Source organism: Malassezia restricta, chromosome V (genome assembly GCF_003290485.1).
Source record: "Malassezia restricta chromosome V, complete sequence".
NCBI lineage: Eukaryota > Fungi > Basidiomycota > Malasseziomycetes > Malasseziales > Malasseziaceae > Malassezia > Malassezia restricta.
The window spans coordinates 606,856-623,668 of record NC_040197.1 but is presented as its reverse complement, the minus strand read 5'-3'; the positions used below and the strand labels follow the sequence as shown (position 1 = coordinate 623,668).

At 61.0% G+C, this 16,813-nt stretch overlaps 12 protein-coding genes across 12 annotated transcripts; 6 read left to right on the top strand and 6 right to left on the bottom strand.

The window, feature by feature from the left end:
- Positions 1-18: 18 nt before the first annotated feature.
- MRET_3198 (cytochrome c oxidase subunit) lies at positions 19-543 on the top strand (the record flags this gene model as incomplete). The annotated part of the gene is made up of 1 exon (XM_027629825.1): positions 19-543. One exon carries the CDS (start codon positions 19-21, stop codon positions 541-543), a length of 525 nt encoding a protein of 174 aa, XP_027485271.1.
- On the bottom strand, positions 540-1,739 carry MRET_3197 (uncharacterized protein; the record flags this gene model as incomplete). Its single annotated transcript, XM_027629824.1, has 1 exon — positions 540-1,739. The coding sequence occupies one exon, from the start codon at positions 1,737-1,739 to the stop codon at positions 540-542; it is 1,200 nt and encodes a 399-aa protein (XP_027485268.1).
- Positions 1,740-2,056: 317 nt separating this feature from the next.
- Positions 2,057-3,241, top strand: MRET_3196 (serine/threonine-protein kinase; the record flags this gene model as incomplete). The annotated part of the gene is made up of 1 exon (XM_027629823.1): positions 2,057-3,241. The coding sequence occupies one exon, from the start codon at positions 2,057-2,059 to the stop codon at positions 3,239-3,241; it is 1,185 nt and encodes a 394-aa protein (XP_027485267.1).
- MRET_3195 (N-acetylglucosaminylphosphatidylinositol deacetylase) lies at positions 3,238-3,987 on the bottom strand (the record flags this gene model as incomplete). Its single annotated transcript, XM_027629822.1, has 1 exon — positions 3,238-3,987. One exon carries the CDS (start codon positions 3,985-3,987, stop codon positions 3,238-3,240), a length of 750 nt encoding a protein of 249 aa, XP_027485270.1.
- A 47-nt stretch (positions 3,988-4,034) lies between these two features.
- MRET_3194 (phosphatidylethanolamine/phosphatidyl-N-methylethanolamine N-methyltransferase) lies at positions 4,035-4,807 on the bottom strand (the record flags this gene model as incomplete). The annotated part of the gene is made up of 3 exons (XM_027629821.1): positions 4,035-4,615; positions 4,642-4,682; positions 4,707-4,807. The coding sequence occupies 3 exons, from the start codon at positions 4,805-4,807 to the stop codon at positions 4,035-4,037; spliced, it is 723 nt and encodes a 240-aa protein (XP_027485269.1).
- Positions 4,808-4,928: 121 nt separating this feature from the next.
- On the top strand, positions 4,929-6,086 carry MRET_3193 (26S proteasome regulatory subunit N9; the record flags this gene model as incomplete). Its single annotated transcript, XM_027629820.1, has 1 exon — positions 4,929-6,086. The coding sequence occupies one exon, from the start codon at positions 4,929-4,931 to the stop codon at positions 6,084-6,086; it is 1,158 nt and encodes a 385-aa protein (XP_027485264.1).
- Positions 6,087-6,112: 26 nt separating this feature from the next.
- On the top strand, positions 6,113-7,972 carry MRET_3192 (L-gulonolactone oxidase; the record flags this gene model as incomplete). Its single annotated transcript, XM_027629819.1, has 1 exon — positions 6,113-7,972. One exon carries the CDS (start codon positions 6,113-6,115, stop codon positions 7,970-7,972), a length of 1,860 nt encoding a protein of 619 aa, XP_027485263.1.
- A 6-nt stretch (positions 7,973-7,978) lies between these two features.
- Positions 7,979-9,487, bottom strand: MRET_3191 (protein disulfide-isomerase A1; the record flags this gene model as incomplete). The annotated part of the gene is made up of 1 exon (XM_027629818.1): positions 7,979-9,487. The coding sequence occupies one exon, from the start codon at positions 9,485-9,487 to the stop codon at positions 7,979-7,981; it is 1,509 nt and encodes a 502-aa protein (XP_027485266.1).
- Positions 9,488-9,709: 222 nt separating this feature from the next.
- MRET_3190 (cell division control protein 24) lies at positions 9,710-12,301 on the top strand (the record flags this gene model as incomplete). Its single annotated transcript, XM_027629817.1, has 1 exon — positions 9,710-12,301. The coding sequence occupies one exon, from the start codon at positions 9,710-9,712 to the stop codon at positions 12,299-12,301; it is 2,592 nt and encodes an 863-aa protein (XP_027485265.1).
- An 11-nt stretch (positions 12,302-12,312) lies between these two features.
- Positions 12,313-13,323, bottom strand: MRET_3189 (glyceraldehyde 3-phosphate dehydrogenase; the record flags this gene model as incomplete). The annotated part of the gene is made up of 1 exon (XM_027629816.1): positions 12,313-13,323. One exon carries the CDS (start codon positions 13,321-13,323, stop codon positions 12,313-12,315), a length of 1,011 nt encoding a protein of 336 aa, XP_027485778.1.
- A 204-nt stretch (positions 13,324-13,527) lies between these two features.
- On the bottom strand, positions 13,528-14,298 carry MRET_3188 (exosome complex component RRP41; the record flags this gene model as incomplete). Its single annotated transcript, XM_027629815.1, has 1 exon — positions 13,528-14,298. The coding sequence occupies one exon, from the start codon at positions 14,296-14,298 to the stop codon at positions 13,528-13,530; it is 771 nt and encodes a 256-aa protein (XP_027485779.1).
- A 1,301-nt stretch (positions 14,299-15,599) lies between these two features.
- On the top strand, positions 15,600-16,795 carry MRET_3187 (pheromone a factor receptor; the record flags this gene model as incomplete). Its single annotated transcript, XM_027629814.1, has 3 exons — positions 15,600-15,801; positions 15,839-16,598; positions 16,633-16,795. The coding sequence occupies 3 exons, from the start codon at positions 15,600-15,602 to the stop codon at positions 16,793-16,795; spliced, it is 1,125 nt and encodes a 374-aa protein (XP_027485777.1).
- Between the last annotated feature and the right edge of the window lie 18 nt (positions 16,796-16,813).

Sequence of the window (16,813 nt, the reverse complement as noted above, 5' to 3'; positions counted from 1 at the left end):
TTTTTGCCCCCACCGACCATGGATCCGACCGAAACGGGCGCCGACCGACTGTGGCGTCGTCTGCGCGAGGACCCGCTCACACCGATCGGCTCTGTCCTGACCGCAGCGGCTTTGACGTACGCGACCGTTCAGCTCCGGCGCGGCAACCAGAAACTGTTTCAGCGTGCGCTGCGGTACCGTGTCGCCTTCCAGGCCGTCACGGTCGGCACGGCCGCCGTCGGCCTGCTGTACTTCCGCACGCCCAAGTCGCGCGTGCCGCCGCCAGGCCCTGACGGCAAGCCCCAGAAACTCGAGGCTTGGAATCCGGAGAAGATCGAGCGCCGCGAGCGCGAGACGGACGCCGAGTGGCACGCCCGCATGGCCGGTGCACAGTCGCGCGACGATCGCGAAATGCAGGCGATCGAACGCATGGTCCAAGAAGCTATACAGCGACGCAAGGAGCGCGAGCAGCAGGCACCTGCTCACAGCGACGCTCCGTCCGACACGCCAGCGCCGTCCGTGCTCGATCGCATCGGTCAGGACAAGCGCCGCTTCACCTTCTAACGAACTATAGACGGCGGAATGGGCGGAAGAGGCGGCTTGCCTTCGTCGATCGCGCGCCGCTTGCCCAACGCCTTTTCACTCGGCTGCGCGGGCCCATCGTCCGACAGCTCACTCTCAGGCGTGCCAGGCCGGGTATCGTGCTGGGAAGCTTTATAGTCGTTATGCAGCGCCAGCGCCTCGTTCAGGTGCGTCAACGCACGTAGCACCGCATCCTGGCTCGCATCGTCTCGAGCGTACGACTGCAACTGCGCTTGCAGCGACGCGGCGTCCTCGTACAGCGCCTCGATCAGGGCGTCATCGCGGTCGTCCGTCCTCAGCGCATCTGTTAGCACCACCGCACACGTATGCGCCGCCACACACTCGAGCTGCCTGTCCTCAGGGGGTATCGGTGCGCGCTCGTCGTCGCGCTGTGCTGCGGCCGGCATACCGCGACGCTGCTGGCCTGGCGCAGCCTGCAGCGAGCGCGGCAACAGCGGCTCATCATGGAACAGCGGCTCGTCCAGCGGCTCACCCGCCTCGGCCCGGCCTGCCGGCCGGATCCTCGCCCACAGCTTCGCAAGGCGCTGCGACTTGTCCGGCGGCGCCTCGTACACGACCGCCGCCAGCACACGATACAGGTCGCGCCGCAGCGGCGGGACCGCAGCGTCCCACACCTCCTCTACCGCAGCAAAGAACTTGGCCTGCATCGCATGCGCCGCCCACGCGCCCTGACTCTGCATCGTCCACATGCCCCACGCGCGCATCGCGCGGCACTGCGCCATCCACACGCCGCACGTCAGAATGCGCCGAAGCACCGCCATCGCCGTCTTCGCATGCGCATCCGATGCATCCACCATCTCCAGCAGCTCATACGCATACTCCCTGTCCATGTACGAGGGCTGCGCGAAGCAAAAGGCCATGACGTCCTGCGCCACTGCATCTGTATCGCGCATCGTACGCTTCTGCGTCGCAAGCACACCATGCAGCAGCGCGCGGCTCGGACCGCCGTCACTCGCCTCCCCCTCGCCGTGCCGCCGCAGAAACGAGAAACGCGGCCGCGGGCGGTCGTCCCAAGGCGCGCTCTCTTCGCGGCGTGATCGCGCATGCCGCTCAGTCAGCGCCGGCACCTCGCCGCCGTACGTCGGGTAGACGTGATCGTCGTCTCGCACGACCTGCGGCGCCGGCGGCGGCTTGGCGCGATTCCACAGGCGGTGCATGGGCGCGAAACAGGGCGCCCCCCGGGGGCGAGGACGGGGGGCATGCTTAGGTAAGCAGGGGACGAGGCCCCCGCCGTCGCCCTCATGACAAGCCCGAGCTACGGCGCGGGGACCAATCACACACGCCACATGCAAGGTGGCCCAGTTCCTCCACCTGTACGAATGCGTCCATTTTTTTTTTTTTTGGGCGCCGAGGCACTGCGTCCCAGATGCCGAAAGCGTTCGGCGGTGGCGGGCGCCTCGCCCTGCGGCGCCGGCGACGAGGTGTGCTACGCACCACCACACCCTCACTCGGCTGTCCTGCTACGTAGGCTGCTATGGCCGCCACTACGCATCGACATTGGCCGGGCACACTGATCGCCGATGGACGACTGGAGCTTCTCTCGACGCTCGGTCTCGGCGCGTACGGCGTCGTGTACCTGGCCCGCGGGGTACATCGCCCCCAGTACTACGCCGTCAAGTGCCTGAACAAGGTCGGCCTGGATCAGCGGCAGCGTGCGTTCCAGCTGCGTGAAATTTTCGTGCACACCATGATGTCGAATCACCCCAACGTCGTGCGACTGCACGGCGTGCTCGACCACCCGGGGGACGCGTCCGTCTACGTCGTCCTCGAGTACTGCCCCGACGGCGACCTGTTTGAGATGATCACAGAGAAACAGCGCTACTATCTGCCGCCAGAGCCGTACGTCGCCGATCCACGCGCGAGCGATGGCCGACCTATACCCGAGCACCCGTCGTACACCCGCGCCCGCGCTGAGATGGACGCGCTCATCAAGGACGTGTTTGACCAGATCCTCAGTGCCGTCGAGTACTTTCACCGAGTGGGCGTGTACCACCGCGACCTGAAGCCCGAAAACATCTTGTGCAGCGACGGCGGCCGGCGCGTCAAGGTCGCCGACTTTGGCCTCGCCACGAGCGACCGCATGAGCTCCGACTTTGGGTGCGGCAGCTCGTTTTACATGAGCCCCGAGTGCCAGGGCGGCATCACGACGCGCCTCACAGAGTACAGCACCGCCGCGAACGATGTGTGGTCGCTGGGCATCATTCTCATCAACCTCATCTGCGGTCGAAATCCGTGGAAGCAGGCGACGTGGCAGGACGACACGTTTCGCCAGTACCTCCGCGACCCCGACCTCCTCGCCAAGATCCTGCCCATCTCTGACGCCGTCCACGCCATCCTCCGGCGCATCTTTACCCTCTCGCCCGAGACGCGGTGCTCGGTCAGCGACTTGCGCCGCTGGATCCGCGCCGTGCCGCGTCTCCAGGCCTCGAACGAGGAGCTGTGGCGGCGATACCACTTCTTCGATACCCCCGACTCGCCAGACGCTTCCGTCGACGCCGTCTTCTCCGGCCTGTCGCTGCACGACGCATCGTCCAGCTCGCCCGAGGCCAGCACCCCGGCCTCCCCTCTCGCACCATCGCCGCCACCGCCGCCGCCACCGCCGTGGTCCGCCTGCTCTTTGTGCTGCCACACGCGCGATGCACGCGCCCTCGCCATCTAGCCACCTTGTACCATAGTCAGCCGATTGGCCTGCATGTACGACGAACACGCCATGTACAGATAGCGGAACCACACGAGCTGCGTGCGGTGCTGCCACATGGCCGCCAGACTCGTCGCGTACGCACGCCACGACGCCAGTACGACCCAGTCGGACGCACTCCAGCGCTGCAGCACCGCACTGACAGGGCCCGCAAACTTGGTCCGCCACGTGAGCGTATCCAGCGTCCACAGCCGCCGAGGATGCGTCTCGGCCCACAGCCGCGCACCGTCGTAGACCGCGCGATGATTCGGGTGCAGCGACACGCCGCGCTCGTCAAACGTAATGACGACATCCACCGCGTGGTCCTCGACATACTGCGCCAGGAGGCGCCGAATGTACGCGGCACTCCACGACACGTCCATGCCGTCCTGCAGCGCCGCGTCATCAAGGCACGTCACGCGATCGCGCGGCACGCCCAGCACGCTGTAGCTGCGCGTCAGCTCATGCGCACGCACGCGCCCGAGCCCCTCGGCATTGCCCTCCGACAGGCATAGCGCCGATACCGTGACGCCGTGCTGCACGAGGCTCTGGATGATCGGCCCAAAAAACATGCACTCGTCGTCGGGATGCGCAGTAAGCATGAGTGCATGCCGCGGCCACGGCGCCGTGTGGTACGTGCCAGCCATCGACCACTGCAGCACGAGGCACACGCACCACACGCACGCCACGGCCCGCAGACCACGAAGCAGGCAGCGCCGCCACCGCATGGTACGTCAGCAAGGTGCGTCCCCGATGATCGGGGCCTATCGATCAGCTATAGCGCCCGCTTCCGCGTCTGCGACCGCGTGGCGTAGGGCGCTCGCGAAGGTGTCGCGGCCGCCTTTCGCTCAGCGGCCTTCTTCGCAGCCGCCGCCTTCTTCTCGGCAGCCTCGCGGTAAATGCGGGCCGTAAAGGGCCCCTCGAAGCACAGGGCCACGCGGTACGTGAGCCACACGAGCGCACTCAGCACGAGGCCCGCAGGGCGCGCGAACCACAATGCGACGGCCACAAAGTTGAGCGTGCTGCCGACGTACATCGGGTCACTCAGTACGTTGAACGGAAAGCCCGTGACCATGGCGTCCATCAGAATACCAAAGTAGTCGCCAAGGTACGTGCCCGTCACGCCCAGCGCCCACATCGATGACACGACTAGCACAGTGCCGACCGCGAACAGCAGCACCGCAGCGACACGCACCGCCGGATGCAGGAGCGTCGGATGCACGGGCTGCTCGAGCAGCGCCAGCTGGTACAGGTGGTCCCGCACGATGCCTAGCGTGAAAATCGTCGCCGCCAGCATATAGCAGCCCAGGTAGCGGCGGCCGCCGAGGATGCGAGTGATGGTCTTGTGGCGGTACTCTGCGGGTCAGTCGCACGTCACATACCATGCTGCGCTACGACGTTCCAGAACGTCGGATTAAAGAGGCTGCGTTAGCTACCTCCCACGTACATAGACACGACACAGATCCACAGCGATGGGCGCGACACATCCACCCAGCCGACGCGCCGCGCCGCCGGCGGCTCGAGCCAAGTCTGCCACCAATCGGCCATGGCGGCCACGGCCAGCCAGGCGCACGCGTCGAGCGCGGGCGCTACGTGCTTACGTAATACAACCACGCGAGGCGGCGGCGATGACGACGCTTTTTTTCCCTGTGACGACGACGACGACGAGATGGACGGCCGCGACTACCTCACGTCGGTGCTCTCAGACGACCATGTGCCGCAAGAACTGCGTGCCTACTATGAGTCGTTCCGCGAGCTGCGCGATCAGCGCCTGTGGTACCAGCTGACCCTCCAAGTCGAGAGCTTCCTGCGGCACCCGGCGTCGCAGGAGCGCCCGCGGCACATTGATCTGTACGAACACTTTATCCGCACATTCGCTCGGCATATCAATCACCTCGTGCTCGCCAGCATGGGCGTCATTGTGTCGCGGCAGTACGAGCATGCCGCCGATGCGCTCGCTTTCCTGCAGCGCCTCGCGACGGAGACCGACCAGCCCGAGACGCAGGACGCGCACGTCCTCCTCTCGATGGAGGCCGCCCACTTCCAGCTCCTGCTCGGCGATCTCTCCGGCACACGCGCGGCCATGGATCGCTGCGCCAAGCTCCTAGACTCGTTCGACGCCGTCGAGCCGGTCGTGCACGCGTCCTTCTATCGCGTGTGCGGCAACTACCACAAGGCCAAGGCCGAGTATGCCGACTACTACCGCAACTATTTCCTCTTTCTCGCATGCATCCACGTTGATGCCGAGATGTCCAAGGCCGAGCAGGTGCAGTGTGCGCACGACCTGAGCATCTCGGCCCTGCTGGGCGATACCATATACAACTTTGGCGAACTGCTCCTGCACCCCATTCTCGCGTCGCTCCAAGGCTCCGAGTACGCGTGGCTCGCCGACCTGCTCTTCGCCTTCAACGCCGGCGACATGGGCCGCTTCGAGGCACTGCTCCCCCGCCTCGCGAGCGAGCCGATGCTGCAGGCCCACGTCCCCTTCCTCCGCCAAAAACTCTGCCTGATGGCCCTGATCGAGAGCCTCTTCCATCGCTCCATGTACGACCGCACGCTCCCTTTCACTACCCTAGCATCCGAGACGCGCATACCCGTGGACGAGGTCGAGCACCTCGTCATGAAGGCCCTGTGTCTCGGCCTCGTGCGTGGCTCGATCGACCAAGTCGCCCAGCTCGTGCGCATCACATGGGTCCAGCCCCGCGTCCTCGATACCGATCAGATGCAGGCACTCCTACGCCGCCTCACCGACTGGAGCGAGCGCGTAGATCGCGTCGCGACGTTCGTGCACCAACAGTCCCCCGACCTCTTTCCCCACGCCCTGTAGCCACATAGTGGAGGTTGCTTCTTACCATGAAGGTCGCTGTCCACGAACGACAGCATCCGCTGGGCGGCATGGCCCAGCGCTTCTACCGCCCCCCGCCCGAGTTTGCCCAAGCCTCGTCGAATGCCGTGCTCGAGGCTATTGTCGAGCCCGTGCGTGTGGACAGCGCGTCGCCGTCCGCGCACCTCACGAACTGGGCGCGCACCTTTGCCACCGATGACGCGTCGACCGACGACGGCGCGTTTTCTCAGGTCACGCGCCACGTATTCGCACCGAGCAGTATCGAGCATGTCGTGGCGATCGTCGAACTCGCCCGCCGGCATGCGATGCCGATCCGCGCCGTCGGTCGTCGGCACTCGCCCTCCGACCTGCCCTTCTCCCTCGGCTGGACCGTACGCACGGATGAATTACACGGCATCGTGCACCTCGACACACGCAAGCGCGAAGTATGCGTCTTAGCCGGCACGTACATCGAGACGCTGACCGCGTCGCTCGCAAAGCACGGCTTCGGCTTCTCAAATCTCGGGTCGATTAGCCAGCAGACGATCGCCGGCCTCATCTCGACCGCCTCCCACGGCTCTGGCATCCACTTCCCGGCCATGTCCGCGTACGTGCGCGCCCTCGACGTGGTCTGCCCTCTCGCGAGCGGTACGCAGGTCGTGCACTGCGATCGCGACGAGCGCCCCGATTTGTTCAATGCCTCGCTCTGTGGCCTCGGTGCGACCGGCGTCATCGTCACGGTCACACTCGCGATAGAGCCAGCCTTCCGACTCCGCCAGGTGTGTGAGGACGTGCCGGAAGACGAACTGCTCGGCGCACCCGACGATGCATCACTGCTTTGCGCACCGGATCAGCTGTCCGTCGAGCCATACGACACGTTCATCGAGCATCCATCGTGGCTCGGCACGATGCTCGCTCACGGCGTGCCGCTGCCATCGCCGCCCACCCTCGCGCAGGCGCCCACGTCCAAGGGTCCCGCGCATGTGTACCCCTTTGAGCCAGCGAGTGCCGCGCCGCCTGCGCTCATCCCCTGGCACGTTGCCTCGGTCCAGGCGCACATCGAGTCGCTCGTGGCATCCGCGGAGCATGTGCGTTTCCTGTGGTCGCCCCATGCGCACATGATCACGGTAGATCGCGCCTCCCGCACCGACGAGCGCCGCACGCCGACGCAGACCTCGCTCATCGCACCGCCCCTCATCAAGGCGCTCCTCTTTGCCTCGCGCTTCCACGCCTCGCTGCCAGCACCCGTGTCTCGCGCGGCATTTGCGCTCACGCATGCACGAGCACCGCCCGTGCCGCGCAACGAGCTTGATACACCAGGTGGGCTGCGCCCCGTGCGCACCGACACCGCCATCAGCGTGCGTGTCGACGACGCGCCCCGCGTATTCAACTTTGACTGCTTGTGCGAGCAGTACACAACCGAGTATGCTGTGCCATTCGAGTACACGGGCGCCGCGCTCGTGGCCATTCGCGCATGGCTCCAGGAAGAGCATGCACGCCCGGATGGCGAGCGCATCCACTTCCCTATCGAGGTGCGCTTTGTCGATGCTGATGGGATCTGGCTGAGTCCTAGCTATGGCCGCCGCACCTGCTACATTGGGTTGGTGCAGTACCGGCCGTATCGATGGCCCGTGCGGTACCGACGCCTGTTTGCCCGCTTCGAGGCGCTGATGCGCCAGTTTGACGGACGACCGCACTGGGCCAAGACACACACAGCGTATCGGCCCGAGCTGCTGACGCTCTACCCCCACTTGCCCGACTGGCTGCGCACCGTCGCGACCTATGATCCACAGCGCTTGCTCGTCAATCCGTACGTCGCGCGCCATCTTCTCGATGAGCATGCCGCAGGGCGTCAAGGCACCTTCCGCCGGCGTCGTTGCCGTCTATAGATCTAATTAGAGCTCATCGTGCTTAACAGGCTGCTCAGGTGCAGGCACCGAAATCTTGGCCTTGTTCTTGCCCTGCGTCGCGACAAAGTCCGAGAGCGACTCGAGCGTGCGGTCGCCGTCGTACACAATAAACTCACGCACATGCTTGCCGGCGGGCTTGAGCACGATGGTCGGGAAGCCCGTCAGCTGGATGTCGGCGTGCGGCGGCAGGTCGTTCTCAGTGCCGTCCATCTTGGCGATGCGCACCTGCTTCGAGGCCTGCGCATCGGCCGCGTACAGCTCAGCGAGCTTTTCGTACGTCGGCGCAAGACGCTTGCAGTGACCGCACCACGGAGCGTAGAGCTCGAGAAGCACATCACGACTGTCGTCCAACACCCACTTGTCAAACTCGTCGGTGACGACGTCAATCAGCGCCGACGTCTGCTTCGGCACAGGCGCACTCTTGAGGCTTGGCGTCAACTTGCCAGCCACATACTTGCTCAGGAACGAGCGCACCGAGCCGGCAATGTCCTTGCCAAGGTCATTCAGCGGGTACTTGGCACCCGTCTCCATGTCCTGGATCGCAAGCGCGGGCCATGCATCGCCCTTGAGGTTCAGGGCCTTGCCGTGCGAGCCGTACTTGGTCGCATCAATCCACACCAGGTTCACCTTGCCGCGCACCTCGCGGGCCACGTCGGCCAGCTTCTTCACCTCGTCCTCGAGCGTCGACGAGGCGGGGTCGGCAAAGTAGTAGGCGAGCGGCAGACCGGACGTCGCGTACTGCAAGAAGTTGTCGGCACTAATCTCACTCACGAGCGGCAGCGACTCGACTTGCACAAACGACTTGATCTCGTCGGACGTGAGCGACTTGCCCCGGGCCTGATGCGTCACACGAGGGTCGTCAAACGCGCGGTACGCCACGAGCGCAGGCGCCTTGACACCCTGGGCCTTGGCCAGCTCCTTGTCTGTCGACACACCGACGAGGAACATGTCGCGCGCCTCTTCGGCAAAGCGCTTGAGCTCGCTGTGCGACTCGGTGTCAGCCTTGTCCAGGTACGCCACCACGACAAACTTGTCCTTGCCGGTAAAGTCTTCCAAATTGGCCGCCGTAACGTCCGACACAGCAGGCATGTTCTGCTTCACCATGTAGCTCACGATGCCCTCCGACTTGCGCGAGCCCGCGTACGGCGTCGCCGATCCGTGGCGGAACACCTTGAGCGTCGGGAAGCCCGAGATGCCCTGCTCGCCACACAGAGCCTCTTCCTGCGTGCAGTCGACCTTGGCAAGCTTGATGTTCTCAGACACAAGCTCCTTGGCAGCGATTTCATACTGCGGTGCCAGAGCCTGGCAGTGACCGCACCACGGCGCGTAGAACTCGACGAGCGAGAGCGCCTGCTCGTTCACAAAGGCAGGGAACGAGTCCTTCGTCAGCACTACGACCTTGGAGTCAGCAGCGCCATCGGCACCTTCGCTGGCCCATACACCGAGCGTAGCGAGGGCCACAAGGGTCCATGCACGAATACCAGGCATGATCATGGTGGATCCAGAGGACAATCCGCCACGACCTGCCACCGTGGCACCGACGCACCAGGGCCGCACGGTGTCTGCGCACGTGATCATTCGAAGGCGCTCTGCGAACGTCGTCCACGAGGACCGCCGTGGAGTTGCGAGCCACCTGCGCCCAATCATCGTGGAGCACTTACAGCGCGTTTTTTCCCCCTCTGGCTCCACGCTTTTGTCGTCGTTGCGATGCATCCGATGCACGGCCTAGCCGATGCACCGCCAGGGACAAGTCCGGCGACGGCGTCTTCCGTGCCGATGATGCCGCCCTCGCCGGCCATGTCCTATCCCAGGCACGCCTCGGCGCCGCCTTCGGGCCTGTTCCAGACATGCACGCAGCTCGCCAAGCGCCTTGGGTGCGTGTATGGCTTCGAGCACGAGCTGCCACGCACTTGGGCGCGGCCTGGCACAGATGCTTTTGATCCGGTCTCGGACCTCTGGCACTTTTTCCGGTTAGGAAAGCCGCTCTGCATGCTGTTCAATGTGTACGCCACCTACATGCGGTGGCCGCTGATTTCGTATACGACCGAGCTGCGCCTGAGCAATGCCAACATGTGCAAGGCTCTGGTGATGCGCTTCATTCTCGCGCTCAAAGAGCGTCTAGGATGGGATCCCGACGATACCTTTACTGTGTCGCAGCTGTATCTCAACGACACGAACGGCTTCGTGCGCGTCGTGCGCACCGTCGACCGTCTCGTCACGCTGCTGGAAGAGCGCGGCCTCGTGCACCTTCACACGCCGCATCCGTACGATACGCCCGAGCAGTTCATACGCACGGCACCGCCTGATCAGCGCGAACTCGTTAGCCGCGAGCTGCTCGAGTCCGAGCGAAAGTACGTCGGCGATCTCGAGATCCTGCAGGCCTATGCATCGGCGCTCTCGCAGTATGATCTCGTGTCGCAGGACACATTGCACCACATCTTTGGTAATCTGGACCAGCTCGTGGACGCCCAGCGGCGCTTTCTTATCTGTCTGGAGCAGAATGCCCAAAAACCCGCGGACAAGCAGCTCCTGAGCGGCATTTTCCGCGCACTCGAAGACGACTTCTCCGTGTACGATTTGTTCTGTGCGAACTATGCACATGCCCTGCACCACATCAACGACGAGCGCAGTGCCCTCGCGGCGCTGGCGCAGATTCCCGCGGCCCAGTCTCGATACCTTGAGCCGACGTACGAGCTGCCGACGTACCTCATCAAGCCCGTCCAGCGTATCTGTAAATACCCCCTTCTCCTCGAGCAGCTGCTCAAGCATACGCCGGAGCTGGAGCGCGCTGATCTGATCGATGCGCTCACGATCATTCGGCGCATCACCGACCGCGTGAACGAGACGCGCCGTGCGCAAGAAAACGAGCAGCTCGTCCAGAATCTTGAATCGCGCGTCGAAGACTGGAAAGGCCACTCGCTCCAGACCTTTGGCCCCTTGCTCTTGTGCGACTCGTTCATCGTGTCCAAGGGCGACTCGGAGCGCGAGTTCTGTGTATACCTATTTGAACATATCCTGCTCTGCTGCAAGGACACGAGCCATGCCATGCCGAGTCGCACCCGCTCAAAGAGCTCGACACGACTGCGTCCGCGCGGCGGCAGCGTCTCGGAATCGTCACGCCGTCAAGAGCGCCTCTCAGCGCCGCTCCAGCTCAAGGGCCGCATCTTTTTGAGCAACATGGTCGGCATCCAGGCCCTCGGTCGCCAAGCCGACGCCTACATCCTCCAGGTTTGGTGGCACGGCGAGCTCGATATCGAATCGTTCTGCCTCAAGTGCAAGAACGAAGAGCAGCTGCGCATATGGCACTCGACGCTGCAGCGGCAGCTCGACGAGATTCGACAGCGCCGTGAGACGGTCGCCGCTCGGCAACGCAGTGCCATGACACCTATGACGCCGCATCTGCCAGCGGACGTGTCATCCCGCGCTCCGTGCACGGCCTCCAGTCTGTCGATTCGTACGCCGAGCGTCTCGGAATGCGACAGCCCGCGCGAGATGTACGTGCCCGACGATATATCGCCCTCCCCCCACAAGGTGTGGCGCCAAATGTCGCTGGGGCACCCACCGCACATGTCGCCCTGCACCCTGCCCATGCGCTCGTCGTCAGTGAGTGGACAGGCGCATCCAGAATTCCTCGAAAAGGAGCTCGAAGCCATGCGCATCGGCCGCACGCCCACCCGACATCGAGGCCTCGCCGCCGCCCGTGGCGGCCCACCGCCGATGCACCTCGATATGACGGCCATGCAGCGCACGGCGTCGGACAGCATGGCGATGCGCAGCTTCATGTCCCCCCTCGGCACTGCGACGCCCGCAGACTGGCATCCAACTCCCGTCACCCTGCCGAATGCGCCCGTTTCGCCCAAAAGCGAGTGGAATCCCTACTTTGGCGCCGCGCCTGAGCCGTCCCTACGACACACCTCCATCAGCACGGCCGGGTCGCGAAGGTCCGGCGAGCCCACGGCACCCACCTCAGCGAGCCCACGGCACAACAGCGGCTCGGGCGCGTCGGCTACGAGTGGCAGTGCGTGGCTGCGTTCCGCACCGCACTCGCCGGCACTGGGTGCCCCGTCCGTCATGGTCCACGTGCGTCGCGGCACCGAGCACATCGACGTCGCCCTGCCGTCAGCCGTCAGGTTCGGCGAGCTGCACGCGCATGTGCACCGTCACATGCGCCTCGATCCGCACGCCCGCATGTACCACATCGACGAGGACGGCGATCGCGTCATGCTGCTGGACGACGACGACCTTGCGACAGCCATGGATCATGTCCACCGCCATCCTGACCCCCACTTGTTGCTCGTGATCGAATAGTTGTACTCTACTTAGTTGGCACCGTCCTTCTTGGCCATGAAGGCGATGAGGTCCAGGCAGCGGCGCGAGTAGCCCCACTCGTTGTCGTACCACGACACGAGCTTGACAAAGTTGGGGCCAAGCGCGATACCGGCCTTGGCATCAAAGATCGAGCTGTGGTTGTCGCCCACAAAGTCCTGCGACACCACATCGTCCTCCGTGTAGCCGAGGATACCCTTGAGCTCGTTCTCCGAGGCACGCTTGATCTCGGCCTTGATCTCGTCGTACGACGCGCCCTTCTCAATGCGCACCGTCAGGTCCACGACCGACACGTCGATCGTAGGCACACGGAACGCCATACCCGTGAGCTTGCCGTTCAGGCTGGGAATCACCTTGCCGACAGCCTTAGCAGCACCCGTGCTCGAGGGGATGATGTTGGCGCCAGCAGCGCGGCCACCGCGCCAGTCCTTGGCCGAGGGACCATCGACCGTCTTCTGCGTAGCCGTCGTGGCGTGCACCGTCGACATCAGACCCTCAATGATGCCAAACTTGTCGTGCACCACCTTGGCCAGCGGCGCCAGGCAGTTGGTCGTGCAGCTGGCGTTCGACACAATGTTGTCCGACGTCTTGTACGAGTCCAGGTTCACACCGCACACGTACATCGGCGCGTCCTCCGAGGGAGCCGACACCACGACCTTGCGCGCACCACCCTTCAGGTGAGCCGAGGCCTTCTCGATCGACTTGAACACACCCGTCGAGTCAATCACGTAGAGCGCACCGCTCTCCGACCACGGGATGTTGCTAGGGTCCTTCTCAGCGTACACGTGGATGGCACGGCCATTCACAATCAGCTTGCCATCACGAGCCGACACCTCACCGTCGAAGCGGCCGTGCGTCGAGTCGTACTTGAGCATGTACACCATGTAGTCAAGGTCAATGAACGGGTCGTTCACAGCCACCACATCCGTGTCAGCGTGGTTCAGCGAGTTGCGGAACACAATACGGCCAATACGACCAAATCCGTTAATACCAACGTTCACCATATCGTAAGCGTTGAGGACAAACCCAAACTGACCCGCCCGCCCCTTTTATACACACTTCTGTCCCTCGCCACACTACTAGAGCAAATCACAGGCCTCAACGTGCCCCGTCTCGGTCCACCCATCCCGTGCCCGCCCCCCACATCTACCCGCCCCCTCACGCAGGGGCCACGCCACGTAGCACGCTGAGATAATATGCACGTGAATCTATCGATCCATGGGCCTCGGTCGCGACGCTACGGCGGCCTCCACCAGCTGCGCCGTTCGGCCACGGATGGCTGCGTCCAACTCGCTCTGTAGCACATCGGCCGCTTCGACGCACGTTCGCATCATCGTGTCAAAGCGGTCCTTGTGCATACGCGTGTCGAGCTGAAGTAGTGGCACACCGCCCGTGCGCGGCAGAATAGCCACGGTTGCATACGGCAGATCCATCTGTTCCGTCACATTCAGGTCCAGTAGCGCCGTCGAGCCGTATAGGCCACATGTCATCGCTGTTACATAGTCGCTCATGGCCACACCCGCATCCATCAGTGCCAGTGTACACGCGTGGATCATGGCAGGCAGCACGCCTCCATCCTGCTGATGAACATACAGCACCATGTCGATCTGCGCACGGGGATACAGGTGCAGCTGCACCACTGGCTCAAATGTTGAGCGCAGGGCATTCGCCCATTCAACAATGCGCCGGTCGTTACGCGAGCGATGCCGCCAATCTTGGCCACCCCACGGCGCCATGGCAATCTCAGCGTGGATGCTCGCACGGTTCGGACGCACGATCGGCGTACGCGCCATGCGCGACGGCTCGCGTGGACCATATATACATGCCGTCACACTGGTGAGTCCTTGGGTTACTTTCGCCGAGCCATCAGGTCGCACGGATGCCGACGCAGTCGTCGGCACCAGTGACGTCGTAGCAGACGCATGCGGCGACACGGTCAGCTCCATAGATCGAAACTCGTGCGGTCGCCGGCCATCCATGCGGTAGCCACCCGCCGTAAGTAGCTCGATGCGCGATGACTTTGGTCAGCGATGCAGCACGTACCATTCCAGCGCGCGATCTAAAGCACGAGGCAAGAAAGGGGCGTTTTTTCGCAATCAGCTGACTCAGCTCTAAAACAGCCCCATTATTTCCGAAGGTCTTCTTTTTCTCACCAAACATAGTCTCGCAGCACCAAGACACAATTACTTACTCGACAGCATCAGTACTACGGCACTATCGAAGCCCTCTCTTCCTGCCGCACCATGGCATATGGATGCAGAGGGTCAATATGTTTTGCCAACATCAAAAAAGTACAAAGACCATGTGCTCGCATGCTCAAGTTGACAACCTGAGCTTGTGGACACAACCAATATGGGTGGTCATACATTGACTTTATATTTGCCTGTACACTTACCAAGGGCCGCAAGGCTGTTGAACGTCAGTGAGCACGAACCAGCGCAGCATTTATTCAAGCGCTTGATATTGTAAACTAAATAATCTAAGAAATGTCTAATTCATGAATTGCCCATACCAATCGATTATCATTATCATGGCTGCATGCTAACCATGGTGCAATCAAATCGCTTGCGGATCCACATAGGACGTTAATTGCGTAAGTCACTTTAGGCAATGACACAGTAAGTACCCCAAACAGGTGGGCCCAGAGGGTACTCGTTGTTAACAGGCTCCTCAGGCTGTTCATTCTTGGCACAGGTGTTAAGGCTCACCTCAGCCGATTCCTTGATGTCAAGAGCGGGGTTAAAGGTCGAATTCATTTCTAGAGTTGGGTGTATTGTTGTGGTGTCTGAACTACCTACATTTTCACGTCTCTTTTATAGCTTCGGCATGGCCGGGTGCTGGATACGACTATTCATGTTTGCGTGGGGTAGGGAACAATGTCGGATTCGTGGTTGACAAAGACTAGTGTCTCGTACACTTTGTGGAGCAACACTACAACCGTGTGCTCATTCTGGGCAAGATCATAGAAAGTCTTTGTCCAATAATTCTTTGTGGCAATTCTTTGTGCAGTTAAACTATTACAGGTCTTCTTTCAGAATCATCGCTTCTCTATGCATTGTTGCAGCATTCCCAAAGCATAGATAATAAACAGCTTAACTGAAGACAAAGAACCAGGTCGATTCACGTGAAAATAGTCCAACATGAGTCTAGGCTGGCCCAGCATGAAACAAAGAATCTGAGCGATATTGCAATATTGGCACCATTAATTTGATACGAGAATGCACGAAGACTGTATATAGGATGCACTCACAATCCCGAGTGCTCCATTTACCTGCAAGTCATGCTCAACGTGGCGCTTCCAGTGTTTGAAGTCATTTCCGTGGTCCTGGCAATTTTTCCAATCCCGTCACATTGGAGGGCAAAAAACATATCTATGCTGATGCTGGTGTTCTGGCTTATTCTCGGAAACTTGAATAATTTCATCAATCGCGTTATATGGATCAAGGACGCTGACAACAAAGCACCAGGATGGTGCGACATATGTAAGCTCAAAAGCATAAAGCATGTACTAATTACTAGCTGTCAAGATAATGAGCATGGTAACCATGGGCATCCCTTGCGCCGCATTGTGCATCTCGATCAAACTGTGCAGAATTGCGTCAATGCGATTCAAACCAAGGACTATGATCGAAAGACGTAATGGCGCCCTAATTGACCTTGCATGGATGATATTTACTCCTATTGCATACGCACTATTAACTTTAATTAACCAAGGCCATCGCTTCAATATTGTCGAAGGGCAGGGCTGTCAACCCGCCATTTATTTCACACCAGTCGCGGCTATTGTCGATTATGGATTGCCTTTAGGAATAAGCTTTATATCCATTCTGTGCTCCTTAATGGCGCTGGGCTATTTCATTGTTCAAAAGAGGAACTTCGAGCATGTCGTATCTCAAAGCAGATGCGGTCTCAATACGAAAAGATTCATTCGCATGATTTCGTTCACAATTATTGACTTGATGCTGACCTTCCCCACCCTGCTCGCTAACTTGGGGCTGGAACTTGCTTATACCCCTATGTTTACCTACAAATCATGGAATATTGTACATCAGAGGTTCGACGACGTATGGAAATATACGGCAGACCTCTTTGAAACACCACAAGGAAAAAGGTATCTTATTTTGTCACTATTCTCGGCATGGGCACTTTGTGCCTCGGGATTCATGTTCTACTTAGTGTTCGGTTTCAGTTCCGATGCGTTTACAGACAATTCGCAACCATGTGTGACATTCAAATCACTCTTTGTGAAAGACATTGACCCTATGGAGGTGCCATCAAAGTACGTTTCATTATGACTTGCTTACTCAATCTAGTATCAACGTTGGAACTGAATATGAAAAACAGGAAATGACCTTTTCGGGGTTTCTTAACATTGAAGCTTCCAATGACTCCATCAAATGTGCACAATCCGATATCGAGTCTGACATGTCAGATTTGTCTGAAAATTCAGAACATATGAATTACCCTAAAGAATGACATTAAATCCTCATTTCT